Consider the following 20,135-nt stretch of genomic DNA (forward strand, 5'->3'; position numbering starts at 1 on the left):
GAGCTCAGACAAGCTGCTGTTCAGCCTAGTGCCCAGAGTTCATAAGTGCCTGACATTTACTGAAAGTAATAGTTCTCATTCTGTGCCACTCAGCAAGTTTTCAAGTCTTAGAATGTGTTCCCACTGCTCCCCAGAAGTGCTAGGTATTACAGCTCAGTGTGATCTTTAATCTTTTATATTCTAGGATTAAGAGGATTTAATTCAAGACATTAACTTCTAGTACATGCACCAAGAAAGTTAAAACTCCAGCTTCTTTTTCTTCACATCAGAGAATTCAACTTGAAATAAGCAATATTCTCCATTTGATTACACAGATAAGCCACTGAAGTCAGTAAGCCTTCCTGTATTTGCCATTCATAACATACACTGACTTTGTATGTTGTCAGAAGAAACTTAGATGAGTTAGCATGTGTTTTCCAAATGGAGTTTTTGTTAGCATAGAAGCTATTTGAAAGATGCAGTAGAAATCTCACAGCTTCTCCAATGCACAACCACATCATAGGTTAGAAAGAAGCAGCATGCCTTTTGTGAGCTGCCATGAGAATGAAAGCAAGAAAAATAGGAGAGGGAGACACTGAAATTAATCACACAAAAAGCAAATGGACAGCTCCAAGATAAACCAGTTAGGAACCACTTCGAAGTACCACTGGCTTTGAACCTCACTGTTCCTTACCATGGTCTCTCCTCTGGTATCATCAAATAAATACATGATCAATGACAAAAAGCATGGCACCATTCTGTTGCTACTGTAGAACTTCCACTGGCACTTAGAAACAGCTACTTCATGAATATTTACAGGATTAAAACAACACTCCAGACAGAAGTTTAATTAGGCCCGCACCATGAGATAATCACTCTTCTCTGGACTAAGGTGTCCTAAACACTTGAGTTAAATAATCTACATCCAAACTAGCGAGGAGTTCAAAGTCAATTTTCATGATCTCCTCCTCCCAAACTTGCAAGAAAAACACAAGATTAAGGCTCTTGGCTATATGCTGTAGCTGATTAGATGTCAAAAAAAGTTTCACTGACAAAGCTTTTCAAAGCTTCTCTTTACTTAAAGAGTCTTCCCCTTTTTACTCAACTACTTTCTTCCAAATACTTTTTACAAAAACAAAGCAGCGCAAGTGAACTGTCAGCCAAACCACTCGATACAAAGTGCATTTCTTTGCTGGTTTTTGCAGTTAGAGGAGTTTTCAATAACTGTTTTGTATCATTAAGATAAGGACTTCTTACCGTAACAGTGGTTTAGACACTATATCTTATCTCTTGCAGCTTTAATTCTAGACTGTACCAGTAAAGACATTATTTGTTAAACTGCTGTCTTCATACACAGAACAAGACTCCAATAATAGACCCAGAGATGCACAGAAGTCTATTGATACAATTCTTGTCAACTGCAAGTTCACATCATTTGCTATTCCTTCACAGCATTTTACCACAGATCTTTTTCTACCAAAGCACAGATTATGCATCTATTAAAAAAAAAAGAAGCTACTTGAGAGAAGGCAAGTGACTTTAAAATACATTTAGGAGCCTCTTTGCATACTGGCCTTTTTCGTTAAAGACAGGCAACAGCCAGGGTAAAACAAAGAAACATGCATTGATCTTATTACTGTAAAGGTCAGGGACAGGAAACTCTTCAGGAAAAGAGGAACATGAACAATTTTCTTTTTAAATGGGCAACTGTGCACAGGAAGAACAAAGGTCTTCCAGATGATACTAGCAGAACACTTTAGAAGAAAAACGACCACAACAACTCAGCAAGAAAAGCTCCCACTATAATGAACACATAAGCCTTTTTCAGAAGGAGGACCTATTTATGCATCCAGTTGTTCTAGGGCTTTTTTTCTGTATTACACTCCTGACACAAAAAGCGAGCACGGTTTAGAGATGTGTTCACCACAAATGTTCCTGTCTTCCAGACTCATTTGTCTGAACTACTGAACGACTGTGAACAAGGCTTCACAACGCCTGGCAGGCACGCCTGCTGCCTTCAGTGGCCCCGAACTGCCCCTCCGGCCAGGGGGCCAGGGGCCGCAGCCGGCCAGAGGCACCCAGCGCTGCGCCGCCTCCGGCGAAGAGTAAGTTTCTACGCGCTTTTGCAAACTGCAAGGGGGTGAAGCCTCGGAAAGAGGCCAGACAAAGAAAGTGGGCTGTTATTAATCCACGCAAAGTCTAAGGCGGGGTGGGGGGGAGGACCAGCGAAAGAGGCGTTGCGTGCAGAGGAAAGGTGCAAATGTTTATTACCCTGGCAGCACAAGAAGGGGTTAAGGCAAAGGAGAGCGGGGACCCGGCACAGCGGCACTTGGAGAAACAGTCTTCGGTCTCCCTCGGCCGGAGAAGACCCGAAGGGAAACACGGAGCTCCCACTGGGCCGAGGTCACTCGCTCGCCGGTGGGGCAGCGCCGAGGGGCCACCGTGGCCGGCACAGCGGCAAGAGGCGGGGCCGCTGCTGGGGGCCGGGCCGGTGAAGGCCGGCGGCCGGGCGGGGGCCGGGGCCCCCAGGCAGGAGCGCGGCACCGGCGGTCTGGCGGGGAAGGGAGGGCCCGGCGGGCGCCGGCCCGGCTGCGGGGGCTCGGAGCCCGCGGTGCCGGGCGGTCTCTCACCTCCAGGGTGGATACAGTGCTGGTGAAGAGGTCCTCGCCGTCCTCCAGCTCCTCGAAGTCGGCGGGCCGCGCCTCCCCCAGCGGCGGGGGCTCCCTCTCCGCCGCCATCTTCCCCTCCAGCCCGGCCGCCAGCCCCGGCCCCCCGCGCCCACGTGACGGCCGCCCCGCCCCCTCCCGCCACGTGATTGTAGCGGGCCGGCGGGTCGGGGCCGGGTGGGGGCGGTAGCGGTAGCTTCCCCCTTCCCGGGGGCCGCCGGGAGCTCGGGCCGGGGCAGCTGCCGTGAAATCGCTCCGTGAAGTCGGTGGCGGTCCGTGGAACCCCGCAAAGCCCTTGTCCCGCGAAGGCGGCGCCCACGCGTGTCTGCGTGCCAGGCGGCCTGCCCGGCGCGGGGAGCTGGCTGTGCCGGGGGCTTGCTTGCCTGCCCGCCCACCCCTGCCGGCCTGCCCGCCCTGGCCTGCCCGCCCCTGCATGCCCACCTGCCCCTGCCCGCCTGCTCCTGCTTGCCCGGCCTTGCCGCCCGCCCCTGCCTGCCTCCGGGGGGTGGTGTGCGTGCAGCCCTCGGGGGTGCGAGCCTGAGCCTCGGTGTGGAGCGTGTGCCGGGGACGCAGCCCGGGAAACGCCCCGCTGGAGGAGACGCTCCTTTCCCGCCCCGCTCACACTCGCCATTCCCGACTTTCCCCCGTGGCACGCCGTGTGCCACGCCGCGCTCCCCTGTGGGGACTCGGGACGGCGGGGCTGGTCCCGGCACCGTTGCCAGCGCCCGCCGTGTGCCTTGCCCCGCACCGCCGGGAGGAGCTTCCAGAAATGTAATTTTCCCATGTTACGTCAGTCGCTGAGTTGAGAACTGGTTTTTTTTGGGGGGCCGGGACACCCCACTGACCAGGCGGCTGGAGGTGCGGCCCCTGCAGCGCTCCGCGGAGCGGCTCCTGGGCGGGGCATGCACACCCGCTGCGGTAACGATTGTGCAAATAAAAAAGTGTCTGCAGGCCCGTTCCCTAAGGTACTGTTTCCAAATTGCTTTTTTTTATTCCCTCCGTTTGTGAGTTAGCTCACAAATCATAGCCATTCTTCTGAAATTTTAAGTTGTAACACTCATGTTAAAAAAAAAAAAAAAAAGAAAAGGTGAAGTCAGGCTTCAGCAGTGTGTATATGGTAAGTATTACCTAGGGTACTTAACACTCGATTTGAGCTGTTGTTGTTTCTGCTCTGTTGAAAACAAATTTCAAAAAGTATCTTGATTTTCTGTATTGACAAAGTAGAGGTTTCACCCGCTTGGCGTGCTAATGTTGCGTGAGGACTTTGTTAACGTCTGCTGCGTTGAAAATTTCTAAACTGCATCCAATGTAGACAGCACTCTTCACAGAGGAAGAATGAGTCGGTTTCTACAGACTATGGGCTCTTTGGGGTGAGGGGGGCACCTCTGGTGTTTGCAGAGTGCCTGGAAAGAATATGGTCTTACGTACTGTTTTCCTTTGGCCCCTCCCAATCACATAATGAGAAAGTTGTAAATATGTAAACAGAAATACATGTTATCTTGGAAACATGTAAGTGCCATGCATAATTTTATCTGTACCACTCAAGCTGGAGATGTCAGCAATTGTGGAGAGCTCTCTCCTTGGAGATATGGACTGGTGAGTTAACAGAAAATGTCCCTCATCCCTGCCTATCTCTGAGGAAGTTTCATGCCTCTGTGCTTTGAGTGAGACGTGGTAAACCTCCTACTCAGCAGAGCTAAATTTGTGTTGAAAATTGGGAACTCAGATTTCCTATTGCAAATAAAAAAAAGTTATCAAACAGGACATTTATGAATGACAGTTGCAGTGAAGATGACAATATCTGTTCCTAGACATATAGAAGTAGGTGGAAAAGGAACACCCAACCTTTCCCATTTTCCTCAGATCAGAAAAAGTGATCCACTACTCTAGTACAAAGACATATTGTGAGACGGATGTAGCTACAATATCACTGTTACTAGAAGCTGTAATAAGTTGCTTGTCATTTACCAGGTTGGATAGCGTTTTCAAGTTTCATGGGAATAAGACATTTTCCAGCATTATCTGTTTCCCTTTTCTGTACAAAGCAAGAATAGTAGTGATACTGAGGTTGTTTGCAGTGACTATGAGATGAAATATACTCTATTCACATTTTTACTTTATCCCTAAACTCAGCCCATTTCTGTTCATTGTATCTCTAAATAAAATTCAGAGGTCTTTTTAAGATTTAAAAATGCAGAGTCAGCAACTTAAAAAAGAATCTATTCAAAATATGCAAACACTTTCTATCCAGAAGTGCAGATCTCTGGCATCTACATTTTTGTGGGGGGCACTATCATTAAATCCTTGCCACCCTTCCAGTTTCTCATGGTGTTCCTGTTCTGCTATGCTGTTCTGTAAGCTTTTCAAATAACTGGCATGTGCACGCTTTATCTAGAAGTTATGATTCAATCATCTCAGTAATAGAAAATTGTGTTCTTTGACATGTGTTAAGATATCTCACCATAACTTTATTTGCTGTGATTAGAAAGATTGTATGATGTGTATTAATTTTTTTAGATTTCTGGCAAGTGTACTAATCTAGCATAATACTTAGGTATTTAATAGTTTTCCACTAGACTGACTGGTTTTATGACTTCATCAAGATTCACACCCATGCCTTTAATGCTTATGTGGCTAGACTGTAAATCAGGTCTCTGAAATACCTTGAAGTAGTCATCTGTCACACCAATTGAGTATGCTGCTGAAGCAGAATAAAATGAAGAGCAAACAAGATGTCAGCTGTGTTTTGGGTTGGGTTGTTTGGTTTTTTTTTCCTTCTTGTCACTCATAAAGAAAGGTATGTAAGGAGCATAGCTTCTCTGATTCAAAATAACATTGTATTTATAAGTTGTGTGTGTGGGGGTATGTTACTTACTTTTCCTATGCTGCTGAGATCTATGGCTGCAGAAATCTACTGCAGATATTTTTGTGTTCTAGGGATCAAGGAGTGATACATAGGAAACTACAGAACCTGGATTTTAAACTAATTGAGATATTAGTTTGAAAAACTGCATATTAGTAAATCTGGGTGGAAAAATAATCCAAAATAGAGAACCAATCATGGAAGTAAATTGGAAAACATTAATGCTGGAGAAAACTTAGTATGATTGCAAAAAGCCAATCACATATGAGATTGTGGTGTGTTACTGCAAGAACTAAAACCTCAGTTTAAAGTCTAAGCCTCATCCCTGTCCGCCTGGGTATTAATATGTGTGTCATTCAGTAAATGTGTAATAGCTGTCAACTCTACCCCTGCTACTAAGTCAGAATGTAAGGGAGAGGAAGCTACCTAGTGTCTTAACGGAAACTGCAGCCACCCCTTGCTTTGCAGCCAATAAATCCACCTCTGTAATGCTACATGAGAAGGATATTAAGGTTGCAAAGTCAAGAACCTGAACAGTAGAAGCATCTAGGCAAAGTTCACATGTGAAACTTGTTTAAGCACTTTGTGTATATGCAGTGTGCCTGCTTTAATTATCTGGTTACGTGCTAATGTTTCTTTAGGAGCCCTCTTCCCAAGGAGCATTGACTGCATGCTTACAGACACTGTTTTTCCTTATTGTTTGCTGACAGTTAGCTCTGTACTTCATATATTATCCACAGTTCTAACCCTACTCTGAAGAGAAAAAGATCTGTCTCCTCAGGAGCTTTTCTCTGAGCCTTGTCACTACCAGATCTAAGCATTTCACAGGCACTGATGAATTTCATCTTTGGAGCATTCCTGTGAGAGTATGTTGCCCATTTCACAGGCAGTGAGCAGACACTGAAAAATTAAAACTCAGAAGTGTTTATTAATTTGGATGCCAAAGCTGAAACAGCTAGTATTTCTTTTTTTACTAGAATACCTAACATTTAAAGTTTCTTCACCTAGGCAGCAACCCTCAATATCACAGTACTAGCCCTACCCACGCCCATTTTTAGGGGTGGACTTTTATTTTTTTCCTTCTTTATTCTGTCCCTTCCTTTCCTTTTGTCAGCCCTTGTCAGGTCCCAAACTTCCTTGAATAGCCTTCAGAGAAGTAGAGAACCCTCCAAAAATAGTAATTTCTGGTTTTGGCTCACCAGCCAGCAATTCCTCCAAGTCAGTGCATCTGCTGCGCAAAACTTTCACTGTACCTCTCCTGCTTATGCCCACGGTATCTATGGGCTCTGCAAGCCTTTGCAGTCCAGCCCTGCAGAGGGGATATAGAAATCAAAGAAGTCTTCTGCATAAACACTTTTTGGAGCTGTTATGCTATAAAACTCTTCTTTTTATTGTGCAGGAACAGGTTTCACTGAGGTGCATAATCTTGTCAATTTAAATGGCTTTAAAAGGAACAATACAACAGCATTAGGGCTCCGTGTCATTTCTCTAGTTCAGGCCACAGAGGTGCTGAAGCACTGGAATAGTTACAAGAAGTTATTAGGGTATGGGCAATATACCATTTATTACTTTGCTTGGATATACTTCTTTCCATCCATCCAAAACCGATTAAATTAGATGCAAAATAAAGATGACAAAGTTCCAAGCAATGTGAATCAAGGTTTTGTAATCAAGTATGTCAGATTTTGGTAACTTCTTTTGTGTGTCAGACTTCACTGACTCTGTCTTAGTATTGTACTAATAGCCACTGCAATATTGTGTCATTTTAACAACAGAAATAACAATGAAACTGAGAAACTCAAGCCTAAGAAGCAGCTGTTTTGGGAGAGTGATAGTTATACAAGCTCGAGGTCAGCCTCTGTGGTTTGGATCTGTAGGGAGCTGCAGGAGGTTATCTGGTCTATTTGGTGGAAAATGTTTGTCAAACTGTTTCTTAAACATCTCCAAAGATGAAGACCCCAAAACCTGTGCAGGCAAGCTGCTTTACTGCTTTGCTATCTAGCACCAGAAAAGAGCAAGTCCAGAGGAGGGCCAGAAAGGTGGTCATAGGGTCCTGCCAGTTACACAGCCTCCTGTGGAGTATGACTTTGTAGCAGCATGGTGCTATGGGGGCTCCTTCAGTTTGTGATCATATTCAGAACTGATACTAGGCTCACTATCTATCTGTGAAGTGGTTTAGTTAGACTTTGGAGCAAAATCTCACATTCCCTGCTGAATTTTGTCTCTCTTTTTACTGACACTTACACCAATCTGTTTTGGACATTTTGAATTCTCTTGCTATGCTACAAGTGTTTGGTATCACTTGCAAATATAATATGCATTCTCCCTCTTCCATCACTGATGAGACTATTAAATCATGTCAGGCCTACAGGAACCCACTGTCATCTTTCATTCAGTGCATCCTTCCATAAAAATGGTAATCACTGAAAAATAGTCTTGACTTTGTTTTTTAACCAGTTTTGTACCTACTTTATAATAGGTTAACATACAGGTTTCATTAGCTTCCTTATGAAAGTGTCATAAAAGACAAACGTTCAAGAAATACTGAGGGAATATTTCTTCACTAAGAGATATTGTAAAAAAAATGGCTGAGTGCAGTGAGGCAACAACCACCACCAGAGTGCTGAGAGTTAGAGTAGATGAATTTTGGAGATTTGATTTTTCACATTTATAAAATATTAAAAAAGGAATAATGTGCTGTTGTGTAGTGCTTGCACTTGCACACAGCAGTAAAGACTCTGCAGTGAGTCAGTGCTGCTAAGAAAAATTACAAAGCACAAATATTTACGGAATCTGTGCATTTGACACATGTACCCAGTCATGCAGTCAGCCTAATCAACATTGCACTTCAGGTCATGATGACTGTTCTTCTGTGAAACATATGCCATCTTTCCATCTGGGTATTTAATTGCATATTTTACAAAAAAATAATTTGTTCTGTCACCTTTGTTTTGTTCTTTGCCAGTGTTTTCACTTACTAGAGAAAAATAATTTTTACTTACTAGAGAAAAATAATTTTTACGTATGTGAAAGAAAGTATTTCTTTCACCAGTTAGATACTTTGTACTCATTAGAGTAGTGACAGGTACTGCCCTCAATCAATTAACAGAATGGGAATTTCTGATCCCCAGTTCATCTAATGTGGCAATATACTAAAACATAAAGCTCCAGTAGCATTAGCTGAGTATGTTTACCCTGTTAGAATAGTAAGATGATGCAGAAGAACAGCAATTTTTTCCATCTTCATAAGCGCTAATGGCAGGTGAGAACTAAGCAAGAAACATTTGTTACAGTGACATGCATTTATCTGCTATTGGGATTGTCCGCCACTGCTTATGCTTTACAATACAGAATGCCTTACAGAAAAGCTTTTTTTTTTTTTTTCTTTTGGCACTACTAACCTTAAATCTAAACTGGGCTGTTGTTACTTGATGAGAGACATACAGCAACCTCTGACAAGCCTGATTTACTTTGGGCTTCAGTCATTCTCAGAGCTTATAAGGAGTTGTGTCCCAGTACAGAAGTCACACTGAAAACAAATGTAAGGATGTTGTTAGCAGGTGGTAGACCTGCAGCATCCCTTGACAATGTAGAAACCATGTGTCTAAAAAGCCCCAGAATTGTTGGAGGTGTGACAATACTTGGAAGAAGCATCGTATGTGCTTGCCTGAAGCTAACCCTTCTTCAAGCATCTGCTTATGGCCATGGAGAGAAGCATAGTTTTAATCACATCAAAGAGAGTTAAGGGTTCCTAAATGCTGAGTAATTATTTGTTCAGCTACTGCCCACTGAAATCTTTGGGTCATGTAACTGCAAGCTGATGGTCTATGACTAAGTCAATTTTGTACATTTCTATAGGTACAAAGCTATCTTGATTTTCAGAGAAAGTAAGGAAATCATGTAAGATCCGCAGCTGGGTCCGCATAAGGTATGAAGATTTGCAGCATTTTATTAATCAATTTTACCTCATTTTATGAGGGATAAATTGTTACAAGATTTTTGACAACAAATCAATAAAGTCAACATCCATGTTTTACTATTCTGTAACTTGCTAGGACTTTCAGTTAGAGGTAGGAGCACTAGAAGCCATCACCCTGCTTAAAGATTCATATACAATCTTAGCTGCTGTCTAAGTAATATTCACAGCAATTATTTCTTTGCATATTCTTTGATTCCTTTTTCAGAGCTATCTTTTTATATTGATGTTTTGAGTTGTCTTCATTCTGTCATCCAAAACTGGACGACACAAAGGTAGCTAGAAAAACGGTGATGAGGGGAAGGAGGCTGGGCCTTTGGCACAGCCTCAGAGATTAATAAGCGCACAGTCTCTGTTGGTGCCATCCCTGGGTGGCACATCAAGAGTTACCATTTGAAAATCCCTCCAGCTGGAGAAAAGGCTTCATGTAGCAATATTTCTTTAATGGATACCAAGTTTCTTAAACTGTGGACCATTTTATTTTCGTTAGGTGAGCGACATGGTCAGAGGTGATCCTCTTATTCTGCAGCTAATTTCTGGTACTGCATTAGTAACTGCTCAGAAATGCCTCCTAACTCTTACCATTACTGCTTCACAAGGGGAGAATTTAACATTACCATTAATTTTTACTGATTTCTCAGATAAAATTTAATGTAGTGAGAACATTAAGGTCAGAACCATAATGAAAACAGTTTCATAGCTAAAAAAGCAACAATCCATTTCCAAGTGTCCATTTTTAGAAGAAAAAGAAAAATCACCTGCTGAAAGCACATACTTTGTTAAAAAAATCCCTGTAACCAGAGCTGCTTCTCAGTGTACATCTTTCAGCCAGCAGTACTATCTCCATCTAGTGTAGGACTTAGTAAGATGAGAGCTTAAAACAGTTTTGTGTTATGACTTGATAGGTGAAGCAAGTTTATATTGTTTTTCCCTTTCAGAGCTACAATTCTCAAGCTAACCTTAGTTCAGAAGATTTGAGGAGGGAGTAGGGGAGAACATGAATGAAGAGGAAGCCTTTTCCATGTGAGAATCTTGCAGAGAATCATGGCAAAAGCCTGAAGATAGAGAAGGTGGAAGCATGGAAGAAAATGGAAGTGACATGCAGGAAAAATCAGTGTAACCACCTCTCCAGTTCACCACCGTAAATATAAACCTTGGGAGCACTGTGTTGTTCTACTAAGCCTTGAGCCCGTGAGAAGGAGGCTTATGTTCCTGCTTCCTGGGCACAAAGCAGAGGCTGTGATGCTGACATACAGCTGCCTACTCCCATGCTGTGGGATCCCAGTGATGGAGGCCTTGCTATATCCTAAGGTGGCTGAGAGGTTTTTTGTTACCATAGGAACAAAAGCAGGTTTTACTGATCACAGGATTTTTCTGAAAGAAGATCTGCATTGTTAAAACGTTAAACTATAGTGCTGGCAGTCATCCATTCATAAAATGTACATAAAAGGCAAGGGCGACATTGCAACTAGTTCTTTGGGATAGATAAGGAACAACGTTTGTTATTTATATTCCAGACACCAAAGACTATGTATTTGGTATGTTCTCATGACTTTGAAGCCACTGCTAGGGAGTTGCCAAGAGGGACTCCAAAGAACTTGTGGAGGGTCGGGTTTCTAGGTTCCAGCTGTTCCAGCGCTACAATCATGCATCTGCAAAAGGAGGGAGGTGTTTGTCTGCTCTTACATAGATGTTCAGTGCCTTGAAATAGTTTGCCCCTCTCAGCTTCCTGTGTGTGGTTGATGTGAGGTAATTCACTCTGGCTTTAAAGCTGAAAGTAAGAGAATGGAAATCTGCTTTCTGAGAGTACTGCTGGAATTTTAAGAACGTGCATATACAGTGCACAGCTCCAAAACCCTGCACTTCAGTTCTCCCTTATCATTTCCATATGCATTTTGGGTACAGTTTACCTCTCATAACTTTAGCTGGCTAAAAAGCAGGAATCTAGTCTAAGCTATTCAGCTCATTTTGTAGGCTACAGAAGGAGACAGTGCAAGGAAACAATGATTTCTCTGGCATCCTACCTGTCTTTAATGCTAGGATGGATTGTCTGATGAGTGCCTATTGCCATTGCCTAGAGAGGGTGCTTATGCAAACACATAGACAGGTGCTACACTTCAGGACAACTGCGGTTAGGTGAGAAAATCTCATTCAGCAAAGCATATGCATATATTCTAAATTATAAACTCTCTAAGTTATTGAGGCTTAATCTTAAAAGGGGCTTGTTGGCTTATTATGGTATTTATCATCATAAAAATAATAAAGTGGCTGTAGAATTAACCTGACTCAATATACTATTAATAATACTCAATCCAAAATTAGTCTGAGAAAAAATTACTTCCCTCCCCTCCAGACGCACTGGCACATGTACGGCTGCTGGTTTAAAAAAGCCAGAGTAAAATTAAAGAAAATAAAAACCACACTTAAATTTAAAAATATCTCTCAAAATGTTTGCATTTGCATGGATTAAGAGAGCTGGGCGCCAGAAAAAGTTGTTTCAAATGTCTCCAGTAATTTTTTTCAGAGCATAATCTACAATCCACCGAGATTTTTTCCCCCCCACTTTGTGAACATGTAAGATAAGGGCATGTGAAAGCAATTTTTCGTTGAAAATTGCACAGTGAGTATGCATGAACCAGTATTTGCTTTATTTCAAAGTTCCACAGCCCAAATGCAGCTGTAATTTGCATCATTTACAATTTTGCTGTAAACTGACTTGGGACATCTGTCTACATTACAGCCAGACGAGGCAAAAGATAAGTAGGAAAAATGAAAAACTTCTAACATAATTGATTTCCACCAAATAGCACTGTCTCTGGCTGTTACAACAATTAGTTTATCAATTTAATGTTGATTACGACTTTCCCAATAAGAGGCAGGAAAGCTTGCAAACATCCTCTGAAGAGCAGTGCTGAAGAAAGTCTGGCACTGTTCCCACAGGAGCCAATACAGTATCTGATACATGTAGTTGTGTTTCTAGTATGTGTATTTATTTTACTTTAAGATATTTTCAGATGTGTTAAGCCAAAATCTGCCTTTACAACATTGTCCTTTGATAAATTTTATTTCACTATGCTCAAGCTAAATTTATCCTGTGAAGGCATAAGTCTGGGCTTGGAAAATCTATTTCCTTCAAGTCTGTGCTTCAAATGATAACAGATTCTAAACACAGAGCAAGAAAGAAAGATTGCATTGAGAAAGCAATCAAGGTATTGTCTAAATAAGATAATAATCACATTTTCAAATTTGTTTGTAAGAAAACAGCTTTAAGAGCTCAGGGAAGCCCTTAGAGAAGCATGCAGTTATAAGATAGTGAGGAATCCATTATAAAGAGATGGGAGCTCCAGAAACAAACCGTTGAGAATCACTTGATTTCTTAGAAGTGATTTTTTAAATACTTCACGTGCATAAGCCAGAAATGTAGCTACAGAAAAGTGCACATGGTTTTCTAATCTTCTATTTATCTGGTTTTCATTATATCCTGCAATATGTTTTCTTTGCTTTGATTAACCTAGTGTTGCACATACCAAACAGGGCATCAAGCATCTCATTTCAATACTATTGGTTAAAAGTATGATTCTGCCAGTAAATTAATCTCTGGAACTGTGAACAAGAAGGAGAAATTGAGATATCAGTCCACTGTGCTTATATTAATGTGCCAGTACGCTAGCAGCCACAGAAGAGATCACTTAATTTCTTCAGGATGAATTTAGTATGAACTTCAAGCTATAATAATTAAATTTTTCATGAGCTTTCCAGAGTAGCACATGGTGAGATTGTCTTAACCTAACCTAACCAGTCCTTCTCAAAAAAAACCCTAGCACTGCCATAAGAAGAGACTTTTTCCTTTTCAGACAAAGACAAATTAAAAAAACCTTTGTCTTACCTAATTTTAATCATGATATTAAATTTCCTGTAATGTAAGCATTGTAATTTCTGTGTTCCCTGTTTAGCTGGCAGGAGATACACACCTTCAGAGAGCAATTACAGTTTATCCCAGATCACCCCCACTTATCTCCCTTATCTTTTTCTATTGACCATACAGGAAACACAGCAAGTATTACCTTACCTTTGGGCCTGACCTTGGGCAACTCAGGAGGATGTCCTCTTTGACACAAATGGCCTTCTAGCTTTTTTAGCTTTGATCTTTTAGACAGAATATATGTAGATCCACATAGAAAAGCTACTATAAAACAATACATAAAGAGTGGAAGGGTGGGGAGATATATATATATATTTATCAGTGTATATAAATAATTTATATGTATAGATATGTAGTGTATATATGTGGTATGGAGACACTATATATAGTCTCTATATACACTCTGTAAAGTATATATATTTGTCATATATATATATTTGCTACCTATATATAATCTATGGATTATATCAGACTGTGTGTGCGTGTGTACATATATATATATAAATAGCAGTCAACATTTTGAGAAACAAATATTTTAGCTATAACAAAAAAATTTTGTTTGCCCTGGAGATCACTAAGCTCTCTTCCTGTGGCTGCTAGCATACTGGCACATTCATATAAGCAGAGTGGACTGATATCTCAGTTCCTCCTTCCTGTTTGTGGTTCCACAGACTAAAATGGAAGAAGGAAGAGCAGCCTCCCACTTCCTGCCTGATGCTAGGAATATAGATCGTAAAAAGCTGACAAGCTGATTTATCCAGAACAACAAACACAACCAGTCCATGGAATTAATTATTTCAAGATATTTGAGCTCTTTGAATTATTTTTAGTGATTTCCTCCAACAGACATACCCACCTTCCTCTGCATAGGCCAATTCAGTTTCTACAAAATATGCGCTACTTTGAAGCGTTCACTTTCAAAAGACGTTCAGATCTGTGGTGTTCCAAAGCAATGTTTTCCCAGTGGCTCACCTGGCTCTCCGCAGTCACTGGTGGCTTGCTGCAGCAGATCAGCCTGCAGTGCCAGTGGGAGTGATGGCTGTTGGAAGATGTCAGATGAACGGCCAAACCAGTAAGATCAACATGCTGGGAACCACTTGGTGGCAGTGGGCAGTTCAAGGCATGGGTTGGGAGCAATACCTGCTCTGTGCAGGTGGTAACCTGACTTTGCCCAAAAGCCTGGCCTGGTTCTCTCCATGTTAGCAGATGTGATTGTGGTGGGTTTTGTTGCCCTGTCCTATGTGGGGTGATTGCTGTGCTGATCCTCCAACTGGCCAGCTGAGATGAGTGGTCAGCAGTGATTTTGCCTGCCCAGGCAGGATCCAGCTGGGTTTGCAGTCTGAATGAGCCTGGCTCATTTCGTCCTAGGTGGCTTGGAAACAAATTCCACATACTTGGTGATGGAAACACCAAGACTAAAAATATTAAATAGATCTTGCATGGCAAATAAGTAATGAATAGCACATGTGAGAAGTGGTGAAGAAAACATGATGGTTTTGGAACAATAGTTAAGAATTAAGTTTTATGTTTAGTTTACTTATTTTGTCATACCCAGTGATGGAACTCTTACCCCATTGCAGTACTTTTTGATCTATAAAAATTAAATAAATCTGGCTCCGCACAAAAATCTGAATGTAGATATGGTAGCTGAAACCTTGAGAAAGGCTTAGACATTCATATGGTGTAGCGTCACCCATAGTTAAACTAAGTTAAATATTTAAAAAGTTAAGTAGTCTTCATGTTTTAAAATACAAATGATCTACTTCTTGACATTTGGAATATTTACTCTATCTATATTCATTTTACTATGTGGGAGGAGAATTATTGGGATCATTGGGATAGGATTGTAGTTCTGCTTTATTGTGGCGATTCCTCTGTTTCTGCATTTGCCTGTTTTGTCAGCAGCATAGATAGAAAGGCAGTGCGTACAACTCTGATTTGTACAGGCACACAGTGAGACCAATAACTGTATGCTTTTAGTTATCTAAAAGTCTATGTTATATCCCCAGAATCATTCAAGTACCTGCTTCCTAATGAGATCAAAAGGGCTGGACACTTGCACACCTGTGTGGATTGACCTGTAGTTATTTTTTGGCTTTTACCTAAACACTCCAGAGACTTCCTAAAACTGCACACTGCCATACCAGCAGTAGGCACCTGCTGGGAAGATGCCTCCATCAGGGAAAAAGTCCACTTGGGGCTCTCAGTGCAGCAGGAGCCACAGGCAGAGAAAGCAGCTGCCTCACCTATGCTGTGCAGTGCAGAGGAGGGGTCCCCCATCCCCTTCCCAGGTGGCAGGGCTGGTGGTGTGGAGCAGGAAAGGATGGAGCATAGCCTGTGCAGCGACAGGACATGTCTGACCCCGCAGAAGAGGGTGTGGGGCCTGCAGGTGGGTGGTCCAGAAACAGTCTTGGGGGCAGTCTGCGAGGTCCTCGCCATCACTGCTGTCCCTGACAACATGTTAACAGGAGCCTACATCTGGCTGCTGTTGTTTATTCATCATGTGACTCTGGTATGTGCCCCAGCATTTACTGTTGTTGAGCCAGCCCATATGCCAGGCTGACTTCTGTGTACCTATTCATCAACAAAGGGCTGAAAAAATTAGGCTGGCACATCCTTTTTGTGGAGCAGGCTGCTCACGTAGCAGATCTTGTCCCAGAGGCAATGTTATCTGAAGAACTGATGAAGACTAGGAGGGCTGGGACAAATCTGAGCACAGCACTGGCACCAGCGCTTCTGTGCAGGTGTTTAGGCAGCAGGAGCTTGTGAAGACAGATGTTTGCTGTGCTGCCTGATACAGGTTGCCAGGTTGGGGCACCAACTGGTCATGGAGAAAGGATAAGGGAGGCTGAGAATCTCTCAAAGAACTGGATTGGACCTTTGGTCCACACCGTCCCCACTCTAGGCTGCAGGAAATGGTCTAGCAGTGGTCCTCACATCCTTTCACTGGGTACAGAGGAGTGGATTGGGACTGGGGGAGGTGGTGTATCCTCTTCCCTGTATTTGTGGCCTACTGAGGATACAGCTGGAGCATTCAGGAGGTGCCTTGAAAGCTGGCAATGGGAGCATAGGCAGGTATATAAAGATATGGCCATTTGCTTAGTTTTTCCATATGGCCTAAGGCAATGTGAGATTCAGGGTAGCATTAAAAGTATTTAATACATCTTGATCTTTTAGTATGATCTAAGCAATTTATGGATACTGAGGACAGATCATGATTAGTGAAACTCATTTAAATATTATACGGGATAGATTTTTTTTCAGGGGCTTATACATTTTCACTTAAGCCATTTAAAACACAGAGGAAATTAAAGTCTTCTCTGAGGTTCTGATGGATGGAAAACTTAAATGCTGACATTGTACTGTTTATTAGATCCAAGAATTAGAATATCCAAATTAAATCAAATGGAAAACATTAGTGGATTTGTAATTATGACTTCAGTATGATGGGAATGCATTGTGGGTTTTCTGGTTTAGAAAGCAAATGTTATTTAGAAGCCACTTCTCTTAAAAAATCATGAACATAAACCACCAGTGTTAAGAAAATCCCCACCAGAAGTATAAAAAAATGAAGCTAATTCTATTTCAGACTACTGAGCTTTTTGTTCTCTTATAACAGCTCTGAGTACATGGAACCTATTACGTTAGATGAGCATGTTACTTCTGGAAAAATTCACTGGTCTCAGTGAAATGAATTTTTTATTTTTTCTTCCTCAAAGAAAAAACAATGCCTTGGATTTCATTTTTCCCAGATATTAATGTCAAAGCGGTGTAAACAGCATGTCACTTAATTAATTCAGTAAATTAAGAGACTTCCTGTTCTAACACAGGTGTTTAAACTACACTTGAAAACAGAGTTTACACTCAGAACATGCTTCAGTGTTGCCCCTTATGTCTTCAAATTTGTATTCTTAGATTTTCTTTTAAAATCTATGGTCCTTTTCTTGCAAGATCATGGAGTATTTTGTGTTACCTTTGGAGCTACGTAGATTGCCTCTGGTGCCTAGCTTCAAACCTTGACTGTCCAAGGACTACCATTTCTTTAGGTTGATTAAGCAGCTACATGTGTCAGAACTCACTGTGAAAGTAATGTGTCTGGAGTCTGTGTTCATGTTTCTTTACAAAGTGGATAACAAATTCAGTCACAAAAGTCACAGAGATGTACACCAGAAAAGCATCATAAAACCTGTGCACCAATTAGCTGGATAAAAATTGGTTCACAAGTTGTCCATCCAAGAAAATGGACGAAAATACAAATGAGCAAAAGAGTAAGAAGTGGCTTGCAATACTGAAAAATTCTAATCTACTGAATCAAAGCAATTGCACATCACTAACTGGCAACCCTAAGTAGTTTGTTGTCTTTAGAAAAAACATTTCACTTGATAGCTTTGAGTAATTACCATAATATACATTTTCAAAGACACATCTTCCCAGAGAAGCTATCTGAAACTGATGGCAAGTGGCAGCAAGTTGTTGTCTCATCCATCTACCACAACAGGGAGTCAACAAGCCATATGAAAAAGGAATAGTCAATGCTTCACAGCCAGAATGCAAAGATGTTGTAAGCTGATACCACAGGTATCTATTCTGGGTCACTCCTTCAATTGTGATTTTGTTGACGAAACAGATTCAGACTTAATAAATTTCTAGATGCTTTATAGATAAGTGAGAGGAGCTGAAAGAAGATGAAATTCTGAAATTAAAGAACTTGAGAATTATCTGTTAGAATTTTAAAAAATAAGTATCTCAGTCAGGAAACAAATAAATACACAAATCCAAACCAAGGACTAGCTGATGGGAGACAGAACTGCATCAGGAAACTGAGAATGTAAATCAGACCACAAGCTAATCCTGGGTGCATCACCTGCAAAATAAGAAATTTTCATTCTGGGAATAACAGAGGCATTTTATATAAGGCATGAAAGACAAATTGTGGTGGGTTTTTCTTTTACTCAACTCAATGTTCAGGCCCCAGGTCAAGAATATTGTGTGTGCAGGGCACAATAAGAAAGATGTAGACGAACTAAAAGGACTTCAAGGGACAGCAACAAGAAAGATAACAGTTTAAATAACATGATCTGTGAGAAAAAGCTGAGAAAACAATGAGGTACATGATTTAATATATGAGAAGCTGTGGAGAACGGTGTAAAGAAAAGTGATTTGCCTCTTAATATGTCAAGAAGGAAAGACTTATTTGCCTATGGGAAAGTTAGTTTCAGGCAGATAAAACTAAAACTTTATAATATGTACGTAGTTTATCATGTGGAGATCAACTCTTTCATGAGACACCACAGTAGTTTGAACAATGTCTTTCAAAAGTGATCTATGTATATGTGATCTTAGAATAGGGAGCAGATGGGGTCACCTCCTTTCTTTGAGGTCGCAGCGTGGCATCTGTTACCTCTGGACCTATACAGCTTCTGCAGACTGATTACTTTTGCTCAGTTTTAGAGTGTAGCCATAAATGCAAGAATGAGCACTGGATTCTGTCATTGCACTGGAGATACCCACATTTTATGGATTGTTGAAACATGCTTATCAAGAGGTGCAGAATGAAACTCATTTTTTCTTACCTCAGAGTTTCCTTGCGAAAGGTGACTAGTATGTAAAGCTTGTTGCAAAACTTGTTATGTTTGGCATCTGCTACCACTGAATGGTACCAGGGAGTCTGGATCTGTTCTTTTTCCTCCTTCACCCACACTTCACATATTTTTTCAACTTTATTTATATCTGAAAAAGAAGCCACAGGGGATTTTTAAAAAGGGAAGCATCCAACACAAACAAGTGTTCCAATTCACATGAAGCAAGATAGTAATCCTGAAACATAAACCAAAATCACTTAGATCATTCTGTCACAATATAAATCCTGTATACAGTATTTTCTTAAGAATTCTTTAAAAAAAAATGATCTTGTCTCTCACATTTGTTCAACCTGATCAGTTATTTTTGTCAGTAACATATCTGTTTGTGATTACGTTCTGCCTTATCATGGGATCATAGGAAGTTGGAATGGACGTCAAGAAATTTCTGGTACATCCCACTGCCATGTACTCATCTGTCACCTATCTGACAATGCACACAGATCCATTTTTAGAACATATGATTTTTCATTTTTCAGTCTAATTTTTGGAACAAACTGAGATGAAAATTTCAAGGTAGAGGGAAAAATACTGCATGCCTAAACAGAACCTGGGACAATATAGTGATCCCCTCTGCCTGCCTTCCAACATTTTGCTCTGTTAACCATGTGTTTTGTTTTCCTTTTCCTCCTTATGCTATTTTACAGCTTATTTTTATAGAATTGTTGCTTTCTAGCTTCTGTCTTTTCTTTGCCCTTATTTCCTGTTATCTTCACAGATGATGGTGCAAAGAGAACTCAATTAAATGACTTGCTATAGAAGAGCCATCAGCAGCACCGTATCTTTCCACTGAAGAAAATGGAAATGCAATAAGCACAGAAACGATGCTGGTAATTGTTGATAATCATCTCAAGACTTTCCCAGTCCATTTTTTCTTACTCTGATTGCATTTATATTGTGGTCTGGACATGCTACTTAAGGACATAATGATTACCCTGTGTTGCATCCAAGCAGCTCTTGCTGCCCTCAGTTCTCTGGCAGCTGCTTGTTGTTTCCCCTAGACATCAGATTCCCTTCTCTGCTCTTTCAGCATGGACCTGATGCCAGCACCATGACTGAAAGCCAGGCCAAAAGTGATGGCTGACCTCCC

General features: G+C 41.4%; 1 protein-coding gene and 1 long non-coding RNA gene across 3 annotated transcripts in view; one reads left to right on the forward strand and one right to left on the reverse strand.

Moving 5' to 3' along the window:
- The window catches only part of SNX2 (sorting nexin 2), a 32,630-nt gene extending 29,864 nt beyond the window's left edge, over positions 1 to 2,766 (reverse strand). The window contains exon 1 of the mRNA XM_055698602.1: positions 2,610 to 2,766. Within this exon, the coding sequence (XP_055554577.1) occupies positions 2,610 to 2,717 (108 nt within the window). The 5' untranslated portion in view covers positions 2,718 to 2,766. The remainder of the gene's footprint in view (positions 1 to 2,609) is intronic.
- A 145-nt stretch (positions 2,767 to 2,911) lies between these two features.
- Positions 2,912 to 20,135, forward strand: part of LOC129734692 (uncharacterized) — a 30,995-nt gene continuing 13,771 nt past the window's right edge. For both annotated transcript variants that reach the window (XR_008730180.1, XR_008730179.1), the window contains exons 1-2: positions 2,912 to 4,241; positions 19,764 to 19,875. This is a non-coding gene — a long non-coding RNA (uncharacterized LOC129734692). The remainder of the gene's footprint in view (positions 4,242 to 19,763; positions 19,876 to 20,135) is intronic.

The sequence above is a fragment of the Falco cherrug genome, chromosome Z, assembly GCF_023634085.1.
Source record: "Falco cherrug isolate bFalChe1 chromosome Z, bFalChe1.pri, whole genome shotgun sequence".
NCBI lineage: Eukaryota > Metazoa > Chordata > Aves > Falconiformes > Falconidae > Falco > Falco cherrug.